This window comes from Mytilus trossulus, chromosome 13 (genome assembly GCF_036588685.1).
Source record: "Mytilus trossulus isolate FHL-02 chromosome 13, PNRI_Mtr1.1.1.hap1, whole genome shotgun sequence".
In the NCBI taxonomy this organism is placed as follows: Eukaryota; Metazoa; Mollusca; class Bivalvia; order Mytilida; family Mytilidae; genus Mytilus; species Mytilus trossulus.
In genome coordinates, this window is record NC_086385.1 from 51,000,569 (window position 1) to 51,014,564 (window position 13,996).

The 13,996-nt window shown below is 31.6% G+C and overlaps 1 protein-coding gene across 6 annotated transcripts in view; it reads left to right on the forward strand.

Moving 5' to 3' along the window:
- Positions 1 to 13,996, forward strand: part of LOC134694009 (advillin-like) — a 53,361-nt gene that overhangs the window by 35,539 nt on the left and 3,826 nt on the right. For all 6 annotated transcript variants that reach the window (XM_063554999.1, XM_063555004.1, XM_063555002.1 and 3 more), the window contains 16 exons: positions 490 to 596; positions 1,388 to 1,466; positions 2,049 to 2,147; positions 2,876 to 3,020; positions 3,423 to 3,523; positions 4,641 to 4,778; positions 5,573 to 5,659; positions 6,080 to 6,151; positions 6,494 to 6,685; positions 7,278 to 7,333; positions 8,051 to 8,144; positions 9,510 to 9,599; positions 10,328 to 10,441; positions 11,160 to 11,282; positions 12,969 to 13,040; positions 13,814 to 13,924. In XM_063554999.1, coding sequence (XP_063411069.1) covers positions 490 to 596; positions 1,388 to 1,466; positions 2,049 to 2,147; positions 2,876 to 3,020; positions 3,423 to 3,523; positions 4,641 to 4,778; positions 5,573 to 5,659; positions 6,080 to 6,151; positions 6,494 to 6,685; positions 7,278 to 7,333; positions 8,051 to 8,144; positions 9,510 to 9,599; positions 10,328 to 10,441; positions 11,160 to 11,282; positions 12,969 to 13,040; positions 13,814 to 13,924 — 1,680 coding nt within the window. The remainder of the gene's footprint in view (positions 1 to 489; positions 597 to 1,387; positions 1,467 to 2,048; positions 2,148 to 2,875; positions 3,021 to 3,422; positions 3,524 to 4,640; positions 4,779 to 5,572; positions 5,660 to 6,079; positions 6,152 to 6,493; positions 6,686 to 7,277; positions 7,334 to 8,050; positions 8,145 to 9,509; positions 9,600 to 10,327; positions 10,442 to 11,159; positions 11,283 to 12,968; positions 13,041 to 13,813; positions 13,925 to 13,996) is intronic.

Genomic DNA, 13,996 nt, shown 5'->3' on the forward strand with positions numbered 1-13,996 from the left:
AACATTGCAAATGGCACACTTCCGGTTTTTTAAACTAATTACTGATCCGGACTTGGAAAAACCATGATAATTTTCCAGATTTCATTTACGATGTCAAAAAAAAAAATAGGATTCCGACCTACCAACCCTATTTTTCAAAATGATGTTATCGGAAACACATATCTTTTTTTTTTAGGCCTAAGGTATCCAAGGAAATGTATATTTTAATTTCTGGTGAATATGATGGTTGATTGGTAGCTATTACTTATCAAAACACAATTTAGATATTCATAGGTTCATATAATGTATGTCATTTAGTAATTTTTTGTTTGTTTCTGTGTTTCTTCACAGTTTTGGTCTTGACAAATTTCTGCTTTGTTCACTTTTTATGTTTCATTTGAAAGCATTTGAATTGACAGTTAAAAATTGGTGTAAATTTTGCAGTAAAAATCTTTGCAAAATTTCTCAAAATACAGTATACAAATCTGTAAGTGGTCTCTATATTTTCAGATGTTTGCACAACATCTTCCATTAAATGAGAGAAATGAAATTCAATCTAAAGAAGCTGGAGGATCAGATGACAAAATGGACAGGAAACATGTTATTAAATTATATGTGTAAGTACATACTTCATCAAATTATATGTGTAAGTACACACTTCGTCTAATTATATGTGTAAGTACATCAAATTATATGTGTAAGTACACACTTCATCAAATTATATGTGTTAGTACACACTTCATCAAATTATATGTGTAAGTACACACTTCATCAAATGTTATGTGTAAGTACACACTTCATCAAATTATATGTGTAAGTACACACTTCATCAAATTATATGTGTTAGTACACACTTCATCAAATTATATGTGTAAGTACACACTTCATCAAATGTTATGTGTAAGTACACACTTCATCAAATTATATGTGTAAGTACACACTTCATCAAATTATATGTGTTAGAACACACTTCATCAAATTATATGTGTAAGTACACACTTCATCAAATTATATGGGGGGGGTGGGGGTTCGTTCGACTCACAAACTCGACTTTAACAGTCTCAATTCAAACAGAACATTGACATTAACAGTGCTTATTTGTTTTCAAGAGGGTCGTCAGAACCCCCCTGGCTACGGGTATGAATTATGTGTGTAAGTTAAAATATTGTCAAACTATAATCGTAATTAAAATTATATGTGTAATTACAAATGTCATAAAATTATATGTGTAATTACAAATGTCATAAAATTATATGTGTAATTACAAATGTCATAAAATTATATGTGTAATTACACATGTCATCAATATATATGTTCAAGTTAATACAGTATTGATTGAGGAAAAATAATAATTTTCTTGATATGATTTGATACACCTAGTAAATAATTTAATTATTACATTTTACAGGTGTTCTGAAGATGAAGGTACTCTTAAAGTATCTGAGGTTAAATCTGGTCCCCTGTCCAGGAAAGATATGAGTTCTGGGGTAAGATGGACAATTGATATGATTTAGGATATTGTTTATATGATCACTGTTAAAACTAAGATACATTTTGAAAATGCATCAATTTACTGAAAAAGTGTTAAAAAAATTGAGAGAATATCATAGGTTTTGTCTAGTGTTGTCTGACAACAGTTAACCGTATAACTGGTTAACCATTTGAACAAATGAATACTGAATACCAAAAACGCTAACCGGTTAACTGTACTTTTTCTTTTAATTTTGATAGATTTGATATAAATTTGTATTGAAATCATTAAGAAGTTATGTTTTCTTTGAAAATTGTTGTCGTGGTAATTAATTTGACAGTTCTACGAGATCAAGATGGTTTTTTTCAATCTTAAACTACCAGTTAACTGGTTAATCATTCAAACAAATATCTGAGTAACCGGTTAGGCAGAAGTGTACATTTTGACAACACTAGTTTTGTCTTGTAGCACTTTTTGGAAATGCTTTGAAATTAATCATGAAAAATGTCTGTTAATGCAATTTTATTATTGTTAATTAATATAAATACGATGAGAGATATGAGTTTTAATTCAAATATTTTGTTTATATGTTTTTTAGGACTCCTACATTATAGACAATGGTAGCCAAGGTTTATGGACCTGGATTGGTAAAGATTCATCTAAGAAGGAAAGATCAGAAGCAATGAGAAATGCAATAGTATGTAATGTTTGTGGTTTTCAGAAATAGCCTGGTACTTAAAATGATTAGTAGCAACTTGATTGATTTCCTCTATAAAAAAAACTCTGGTTAAGCACTACTTTAAAATAAAGGTACTCCAAATTTCGAAATTTGTATATGCATTCATTTTTGCAATGGTGGAAAAATAGAAAAAAAAAGTTGTAGAGGATGGAAATCCTACATATTTTAAATGTTTTTTGTGATATCTATATATGTCCACACTTAAATATAAGATGTTTATTAGAGACATATATATGTGTCCACACTTATATATGATGTTTATATAAATACATTTATATGTGTCCACACTAATATATGATGTTTATTTAGAGACATCTATATGTGTCCACATTAATATATGATATTTATTTAAAGACATCTATATGTGTCCACACTAAAATATGATATTTATTTAAAGACATCTATATGTGTCCACACTAATATATGATGTTTATTTAGAGACATTTATCGGTGTCCACACTAATATATGATGTTTATTACAAGACATATATGTGTAAAAACACTAATATGATGTTGGGTTGGGGGTTGTTTTTTTTTTTGGGGGGGGGGGGGGGGGGGGTTATAACTAAGAAGGGATTAGATCTCAACACCAGTGTAACCAGAGTTGTATACAATGAAGAACCTTTAAAATGTTTATTTAGAGACATTTATGTGCATCCACACTAATAAATGATGTTTAATTTTAGGGTTTTATAAATAAGAAAGGGTTAGATCCTAATACCAGTGTAACAAGAGTTGTAGAGGGTGGAGAACCCACAGATTTTAAATGTTTATTTAGAGACTGGCCACAACCTAAAGTTGAAGGAAAAGTATATAGTAGGAATAGAGTTGGTAAGTTTGCTAAATAAATAGATTACAATTGATAATTTGAAAAATATTTGTGTATTAATTTCATCATTATTTCCTGATTCCTATTTACATATTTGACTAAAATACAAGTTAAAAAAATACATCTCATGGTTACCATTCAGCCTTCAACATGGAACAGACAACCACACATTATAAGACAAGCTCAAATCTCAATGTCTTGTTACATATGTAGATCCAGACCTTAAGATTAAATTTTGTAGATTAAAAAACAAAACAAATAAGAACCCCACATCTGAAAATTGCATGGATTCTGAAAACATATATGATTCAGTATGATAATATTATTGGATAGTGTTGAATAGCAGGGGAAACAATTATATACATAAACTGTCTTTAATAACATATGCTTTTGATTCTTTTCAGCAAAAACAATTCAGACAAAGTTTGATGCTACAACACTTCATGAAAACAGACAACTAGCAGCAGAGACACAAATGTTTGATGATGGATCAGGAAGAGCTGAGGTAATATTAGTTGGAGTTTAAACTCAATGGAAAAAAACTTTTTTTTCAAATCAGTTAAAAGATTTGTATGCCCTCGCTGTAGGCAGCAGAGCAGCAAGTGTTAACCGGGACCATCTGTTTTTCATTCATTAGTCCTGCTATCTGTTTTCATTTTTCGCACTAACTTTATCATCCAAATTTTTTGAAACTTCTTCAAAATGATACATGTATGAACCAAAACTCCCAGAGAGAATTCAAATTTGAGCAGTGAGTCACATACTGTTATTCCCTATTATAACTTGACAAATTGCAAGTATTTTCATTTCTGAACAATAATTTGTCTCATACAAATTTTATGAAGCACAATTCTCAAAACAACCACACATGCACAGAGTTTGGATTTAGGTCAGTGAGCCACTTACCATTCTAGAGTTATTGCCCATTGTAACTTTGAAAATTACAAAGCTTGAGCAGGTGCATCATCTCCATAAAGATAAAATTTTGTATGATTGCCATTGAGACAACTCTTCAAAAGAGATCAAATGACACAGAAATTAACATTATACAAATTGTGGAACAAAGAGCAAAGCCCATACTGTATAGTCAGCTATAAAAGGCTATGAAATGACAAATGTAAAACCATTCAAACTAGAAAACTAACCGCCTAGTTTATGTACAAAATAATGAACAAAAACCAAATATGTTGCACAGCAACAAATTGGCAACCACTGAATTACAGGCTCTTGACTTGACATACTCTTCTTTAATTTGTTTTTGGAAAGGTCAAAAGTTTTTTTCACATTTATTTTTGCTACACTTTTCTTTAGCAGGCTCAATGGTCATTAAATTTATAGGTGCATGTTTCATTTGAAATATATGCAAATTACACAAAAAAGTGTGTTGGTTCATGGGGAGATTTTTGACACTTTTCTTGAAGTCATATGAAACAAGTTTCATGCAATAATACTGTTATCAAAGTTATTGAACCAATAAATCCATACATTCTAAATTATGTCATGTATGCATGTTTTTTTTTTTTTTTACATCTATTACAAATCTAAAAGGTATAAATGACAAATAGTATTTCCTTCAGTTATTGTTCTACTGTGTTTAAAACCTTTATTTTGATACATTGTAGGTTTGGAGAGTAGAAAACTTTGATTTGGTTCCACAAGAGAAACATCACATGGGAAAATTCTTTGGAGGCGATTGCTATGTTATCCAATACTCATATCCTCATCCAGACAACAAAAATCATGTCATCTATTATTGGCAGGTAAGGCCCTCTATACCTAAATCCTCATCCAAAACAGCACAAATCATGTCATCTATTATTGGCAGGTACGGCCTTTTATACTTATGTCTACGTCAAAACAGCAAAACTCATGTCATCTATTATTGGTATGTAAGGCCCTCCATACTAATGTCTATGTCAAAACAGCACAAATCATGTCATCTATTATTGGCAAGTAATGCCCTCCATACTTGTATCCACATCTTGACAATAACAATGATCCTGACAAAAACAATCATGTCACAAATTATTGTCAAGTAAGACTTCCAAAGAGCTTCTTATGCTTATCTTTAGTTTGTAGTACAAGGCTTGCATTAAGTGTGTTATGTTATGCATAAAATTCAATAATTTTACAAGCAGGATTCCATTTGATACTGAAAAGGACTTAAATTATGTAATTCTTGAAAAAATAGTAATTACATTTACTGCTCATAACTGGTTTAAAGATGGAAGATTCAAAGTCAATTGTATTATGATTCTAAAACAAGGGGGTCTCATTGGGGGGTTCCAACCCCAGATCCCGCTTACAGTTTTGTCAGATTCCCGTATCCCGCTTATGCTATGTATGTAAGCAATTCTCATTTTTTTTGTCATTTCCCGGGTCCCGCAAGACCTCATTTCCCGTATTCACGACACAATAATTTGACTTTCATGTGTCACACTTACAAAAAATCCCGCGTCACGCTAAGACCCCAATGAGACCCACAAACAAGTGCAAATAAAATTTGTTTGTTTTGTAGATCTTTATTTTGAGTGTCTGTTATTGTATCTTTCAGGGAGCAAAATCTACAACAGATGAGAGAGGTACATCAGCATTGAAAGCTGTAGAGTTAGATGATGCTTTAGGTGGAGCAGCTGTACAAGTATGTATATGTACCACATGTCACTAATGTATAAAGTTCAAGATTACAGTGAAATATTCAATCAGTATTTTGTCACTTTGGTCACATCAGTCTTTTATCTACTAATATATTTTTTTTCAATATTAACATGAGCAGAGTAATATTTTTCTATTTATACATAATTGGTCAAAAAGTTGAAAATGTTTTGTGATAGAATAATTTTAAATAATTATTGCGATTTTTTATAGCAAAAAGCATGCAATGCTACAATTCTATTTTATATAAAGTAGAATACATTAATATTTTTCCACAATTTCTGTCCAGCAAATTTTTTTTGGGGTGGAATGGCACTGAAAATGAACAAAAAAATATGTGTTTTACAAAAATTATGTTATGTTAATATGGTTTTACTGTTATTTTATTGTTGACTTTTGATTTTAGGTACGAGTAGTACAAGGGAAAGAACCAGTACATTTTATGGCTATATTTGACGGCAAAATGATAATCTTTGAGGTAAGGCATTTATTAAAGGTAACTTAAGTAACACACAGAGGATGACATTATACCTACTAAATGTATTTTCCAAAAGTAAATAATCAAATGATTATTCTTGGCATCTTTTACAAGATATTAAACTGTCTATTAATATGCATTGTAAAAGGTAATGTAATGTATAACATGCACTGCAAAGGTTTACCTGCCCCTACAAAGGCTCAAAGTTTGTCTAGAATTTTTCCTACACCACCAAAAACTCTGCAACAACAAATCTTAAAAGGAAGATAATTTGGAAGATGGAAAAAGCAAAATGAAATCTGACGAATATAATAATACCTTAGTTTATTATTTCAATTTCAGGGAGGAAAAGCTGGTTGGGAAAATGGAGAAAAGAGCACGAATGGACCTGGTGACACATACATGTTACAGGTCCGAGGTACAAACCCCCTCAACACTAAAGCAGTACAAGTGGACTTAGATGCAGAATCACTAAACTCTAATGATGTTTTTGTTATATTCTCTAAGAAAGCTATATATATCTGGTCAGGAAAGGTAAGTTAACTATCGGGAAATGTTTATAGCAAGCCTGCCATAGTAAAAGGGCATTACGCTTTCTGGTCTGTGCATCCCACTGTTTGTCAGTCTACCTTTTATCAAGGAAAATAGAGTTTCAGGCTATTAAGGTGGTATGGGTGTCTTCCTCCATCTTGTATTGTAAAAAACAGAGAACCAAAGGTCCATATTTTGTCACGTCCTGTAGCTTGAGAAAATGCACGGTGACCTATCATTTTTATTATATTTTTCAACATATATCAATAGATACTACGTTTTGGCAAAGTATGAACAAATTCTATCATTTTGATTTTAGACTCTCATACCACCTTAAGGTAGTTTACTTTAAAGTTGAGTAGCAATTACAATAATTTTGATACCTGTTTCAGGGTTGAAAAAAATCTATGAAAATTCTACAACTGTTTGAAAATTTAGCAGTTACTATAAAGAATCCTGCAAATCCAACCAAACTTCATTTCTAATTTTGTTTTAATGTTCCAAAATCATTCAGATTTAGATTTGCATAAGGTCATTTCCATTTTACACAGGTCAAATAAGTTGGTTCTGAATTTTTATTTACATTATTTTATAGGGTAGTACAGGAGATGAGAGAGAGATGGCCAAGAGAATAGCAAGTGCTTCTCCCAGGTATGACAAAGCTTCTTAGAATAGTACTCTTAATGATAATTAGACATCCTAGGTAAATAGAGTGGCTTAAAGTAGGGTTTGTACCCTAACAACAATCAGGAATTAAAATCATCATTACATGATGTACAAAAAATAACAAAATAATTTAAAGTTGTTTTTTTACCAATTTGCTCGAAAAAACATGAAAAAATGAGATTTAAACAACAAAGTATGCGAAGAATTCGGAAACCCAAATAAAAATTTACAAAATAGGCACTCAGTTTACACATGTGAGAATAATTTAATTTTGGATGTAAACCGTCTTCTGGTTGGCCGACATTATTTTGTTTTGAGCCCATAGACATAATTTAGTCATGTGACCGTGACGTCATCAACGTTTTTTCATGGTTTTCTACGGCTTAAAAAGGAATTTAGAATTAAATTATAAGAAATGACTGTTAATATTTTTTCTGTCTATTCGAAATAACATAAAAAATTTGGTGCACACTGTTAAATAACACGCTTTATTCAGTGTGCACCAAATTTTTTATGTTATTTCTTCATAGACAGAAAAAATATTACAGTCATTCCTTAATTAACTCTGAATAGTCAAAATGTATCTCCACATGATTAGAACTGTTCACTCTTTAATTAAAGCAATAAAATTAAGATATGACAACAACTATGAATCGAGTTTTTTTTGTTTATGAAATTGTGATTTATTTATTTATTTCCCAGAAATCCTACCATGGTATTTGAAGGTCAAGAGAAGGAAGACTTCTGGACATGTTTAGGAGGAAAGAAACCATACTCTAGTGATAAAAGATTACAGGTATAACAGGGATTCATATAGCCACCTTTTTATTTATTCCATGTCTGAATGATTTGGAGAATCAGTTTGTAAAATTTTAACTGCTTGACTAGAAAAACTATTTATAAACCTTTAAGCTTGTACATTTTATTTACTTTGATAATAGAGTTATGCTTTACTGAAATTATAATAGGATAACAAATCTAGTACCTTCACGTGGACATTATGTGTAAGTTTTAGTGGATTGAGTATAAAAGGGAACAATTGTGTTCCTACTTACTTATTGAATAACACATAAGCAACAGGACAGGTGCCACATGTGGAGCAGGATGTGCTTACCCTTCCGGAGCACCTGAGATCACCCCTCGTTTTTGGTGTTGTTTATTCTTTAGTTTTCTATGTTGTGTCGTGTGTACTATTGTTTGTCCATTTGACTTTTTCACTTTTAGCCATGGCGTTTTCAGTTTATTTTAGATTTATGAGTTTGACTGTCCCTTGGTATCTTTCTTCCCTCTTTTAATCACAACACATTATTGTGCGCTTTGAAAGCCCAAAAACTTCACTAATCTTACAGTTACCTATACTGAATGGAGCAAGGGGCTGTTGAAGGAATTTTTAACAAACTTTTAAAATGTGAGTTTTATTTGCAAAACTATCCCTTTGAATTTTTACCAGTTATAAAAACATTGCAAGATTTCAAATTGTTCAATATCTGCTTTCAAAATATTGTCTCATCTGGTTTGTGATGTATTTTTTTTTAAACAGTTTTTATGCCCCACGTACGATAGTAGAGGGGCATTATGTTTTCTGGTCTGTGCGGTTGTCTGTCTGTCTGTCCGTCCGTTCGTTCTTCCGTCTGTTCGTCCGTCTGTCCCGCTTCAGGTTAAAGTTTTTGGTCAAGGTAGTTTTTGATGAAGTTGAAGTCCAATCAATTTGAAACTTAGTACACATGTTCCCTATGATATGATCTTTCTAATTTTAATGTCAAATTAAAGTATTGACCCCAATTTCAGGGTCCACTGAACAAAGAAAAAGATAGTGTGAAGCTCAGGTTAAAGTTTTTGGTCAAGGTAGTTTTTGATGAAGTTGAAGTCCAATCAACTTGATACTTAGTCCACATGTTAACTATGAAATGATCTTTCTAATTTTAATGCCAAATTAAAGTATTGACCCTAATTTCACGGTCCAGTGAACATGTAAAATGATAGTGCGAGTGGGGCATCAGTGTACTATGGACACATTCTTGTTTATCCAATTTCATGGTCCATTGAACATGGAAAATGATAGTGCGATTTGGGCATCTGTGTACTTTGGACACATTCTTGTTTTGTAAAGTTATTATAGCTAAATATTCCAATGTCTAAATGACTATGTTGTCTGTTTCAGGAACCTGACAGTGGACATCCTGCTAGATTATTTCAATTGTCAAATGCAGCTGGTAAATTTACCTGTGATGAAATACCAGATTTTGCGCAGGTAAGAAATAATATTGATGTTTATATTTAAGTGATTGTTTTCGCAACCTTAGTTTATAGGAGATTATGAATCTGTTTAAAACTATATCGTCCTCTTAATCCTTGTCACAAAAAAATACCTGCATCTTTGTAAGTTTGTTGATAATTTCCACAATTTTATAATCCACTCTCTAAAAGGAAGGGGTATAATGGTTTCCATCTGTCTGTCCTTCAAATGACATTGAGTGACCCTGCACTCAGAAACAACACATTAGAGCTTCCTGAAATTGAGTTCATGTGAGCATGCTTTACTCTTGATGTGTTTTCACATTGATATTTTGTCAATTTCTGTTTATTGTTAATAGTCATGTTATTAACAATTATCATTGAACCCTCACCAGTTAAAAGATTTTATAATTATCTATAATAGAAAAACAAAGGATATGGGTTATCCATTCATGACACAATATCTGTACATGCACAACAAAAATAGACTATTAGATGTAACAACACGAAATCGGGCATTGTCAAATAAGAACATACAGAAAGAAGTATATAATTAAATTAAAATATTTGATTTTCAGTTGGTTTCGAAGAAATAAGAATTATTCGAATATGATTTGTGTATTTTGTTGTATTTGCAGTCTGATTTAGTAGAAGATGATGTGATGATATTACACGTGTGGGATAGCGTTTATATCTGGATTGGTAGTGTGTGATATTATTTAATGTATTTTATTGTATTTGCAGCCTGATTTAGTAGAAGATGATGTGATGATATTAGACGTATGGGATAGCGTTTATATTTGGACTGGTAGTGGTGCAAATCAACAAGAGAAAAAAGAAGCAGCAAGACTAGCACAGGCATGAAGATTAAGATTTATTTTTCTCTAGTTTTCGTCATATTTTCACCTTTTTTCAACTGTGTGAGAAAACTATTTCTCTTTTCTTGTGAATTGTCTGTTATCTACATGATTGTCCCAAATTTAATCACAATGTCATATTTTCCTGTTTTCTTCTGAACTTTCTATCATGGCGTTATGAAAAGGCAACCATGTCTGATGATGTCATTAAAGAACACATGTACATCTTTCAGGAATTTTCTAATAAGAGGGAGAAAAATCAGAAACAGATTCCATCACTATTAATCTCATGTGTTATGATATTTCTCCACTCTTAACAGCTTAATTTTACTTATTTGAAAAGCTTGGCAAGCTTGACAAGCCTAAAATATTAAAATGGTACAGTCTCGAGCGGAGGAATATCGCTACATACTTTTTGCAGTAGCGGAAACTATATGTCCCCCAATTTTAATCCGAAAAACTTGCAGGATGATATATTTAGGTGTATTAAAAAGAGATGTGGTATAATTTTCCAAAACTGACAGTTTTAAATGTCCCATAACTCCAGAAAAGTAAACCAGAATATTTCTGCAGTCAATAAAGAGTTTCAACGACCCCAGCAACTGTGTAAAGTACAAAGTATATAGATCCAAACATGACTGGCTTATTGAAATTATAAAGTTTTCTATATACTGTAATATTAACAACTGTCATCCATTTAAATCTGTTACCTGTTTCAGGAATACATAGACACAGATCCAGCAGGCAGGGACCCAGACACACCTATGTATATGGTTAAACAAGGATTGGAACCTCCCACTTTTACTGGATTCTTTGGAACGTGGGATAGAGATATGTGGAGCGTAAGTATTTTTCTTTTTTTTTAATTTATATTATTTTCAAGAATTACAACAAATACAGCACATCAAACATACCTGAATTAATGTTACCAATATATTTGCATATCTATTTATTTATAACTATAAACATTGTTGTGAATTCATTTTTATATATATATGAAAAGAGAATAGTTATGGAAAGGAAAGATAATTTGATCAAAATGGGGTCCTACTAAAATGTGCCCGGGAGCGCCCGGAGAACAGAAAAAGTGCACGGGGAAAATATATAGATATTTTATTGGCATGAGACAACTTTGTTAAGTTATGGATATTGATTTTTAGACAAGTAATTTGCAAATTCAGATAACAGACATTTGTAATAAAGCACAAAACAAGAATTAATATTTCAATTTTAACAATAATATATGAACACTATTTCGAAAGACTGAATTATAATGGATCACAGTTTATGCGGAAGATTTATAACATGTAAGACATCAAAAGACATGTTTTTCAAAAAACGATATCAAAATGAAAAATGTATAAGACAAATTTCACAGATAAATATTAATTTAATCAAAATTAAAAGAGGTACACATAATAAATCAGCAAAAAAAAACATTACTATACATGTACCGCTTTAGTTTTATAAAAAGTCATAATAAATCTATCTCAGCATCTGTATAAAAAAAGTGTTCACCATGCAGTTGCGAAAATATTAGACCTCAGCCACCAATTATTTTTAGTGACAAAATAGACATTTTGATCAAGGACAGTGTCTTTCATGATTCTTCTATTACTCTTATTTATATTTATTTACTTACTAATATACAATTTTGAAATCTAAAATGTAAAAGTTCAACACCACTTTAGATGTAGCATCGTACATATCCCCATTCATATTAAGGACAAAACAAGCATTGATTAGTTATATTTTAAGGAAATAAATATTGTTATAAATTATTATTATTTTCTTCCCTTGGGCGCTAATTTTCCTCTCCCGGCGCTAATTTTCCTTCTCCAGGCGCTTTTTCTTTCCCCGGGCGCTTTTTAGTTGGACCGGTAAAATGTGTATGTACCACATTATAGTATTAAAAGGAAAAGATTTACTGGAATTATTTCATGGCATCAAAATTATCAAATATTTGAATTAGAAAAAAATTGCGATAATATAATTATACTTCACATGAGTGGATGTTTATTATGGAGAAACTCACCTAGTCATATGTTTTGCTTCATAAACATCAGGCAATAATTCCTCAATTTACAGTCATCAAAATCTGGCACTGTAAATAATTTATAAATGTTGCTTCTATTTATCCTATTGTAACAATGGAAAAAAAGATGATCGTTTTTACTATTCTAGGAAATGCTCAGTGCAAATAATGTTATCAAGTTTAGAAACATGACAAAAAGCATTCCAATATCATATATTTTGCAGCTAAAATACTATAAAAAAAAATCAATTTGACGTTAATTATTACTTATAAGCAGCAAGTCAGACATATCATAATATATAGATATATTGTTCAGCATTCTCCTGTAGAAGAGGGGTGAAAGATACCAGAGGGACATTCAAACTCAACAGTTGAAAATAAACTGACAACACATAAAAGATATGTCCACATGAGCATGCTTGGAGAGCCCTTGTAATGACGAAGCTAGAATAAGAAGTCTTAAAATTATTTAAATTAATTTCTTCTTTTTCAGAAAGGACAATCATACCAAGAATTAATGCAACATTTAGGAGATGGAAATGAAGCCTTGACATTAGTGAAAGCAGTAAGTCATCCATACCCTATAAATAATACCAGACAGAGCCTCTCTTTGGTGTAAAAAAAAAAGGAGATGTGGTATTATTGCCAATGAGACAGCTCTTCACAAATGACCAAATGGCACAGAAATTACCAACTATAGGTCACTGTATGGCCTTCAACTATGAGCAAAGATCATACTGCATAGTCAGCTATAAAAGGCCCTAAAATGACAATGTAAAACAATTCAAACGAGAAAATCAACGACCTAATTTATATACAAAGAATGAAAAATCAAAAAACAAATATGTATCACATCAACAAATGACAACCACTGAATTACAGGCTCCTGACTTGCCTGATATGAGAACCTCTAAGCGAAAAAGGGGCATAAATGTGTTATACTTACTACTGTTAGAATATCAGTACTAATATGAGATATGAGGGTCAGGGACAGATCAAGCCATTTTTAAAAGGGGGGGGGGGGGGGTCCAACTATATGTCCCCATTCAAAGGCATTGATCGGCCCAAAAAAAGAGGGGTTCCAACTCCCAGAACCCCTCCCCTTCTGGATCTGCCAATGAGGGTCTGGATGGGATATACAGAATAGAGAATAATTGGGGGTGGGGGTTGAATAAATGATATAGAAAAAATGACACAAAGTAAAGAATAAAGAATGAGCAAAAATAAAGGAAATTTGCCCAAAATTTAACAAATATACAAATGAAAACCTCCATGCAGACCCTATATGGTATACTGATTTGATATACATGTAGTAAAGTTGACCATTCCTTGTTTCAGTCTGATGTCAATGGAGATTTTAGTTATGATTCTGTACCTAAATACCCCCTAGAACAATTAGCTGTGTCAGCAGAAGAACTTCCAAGTGGTGTGGACCCCTCATGTAAAGAGGTAGGTGTCTATAAATAGATTGGTTAATCATATTTAAACTTTCATAATTTCAAATTCCATACAACTGTGGAT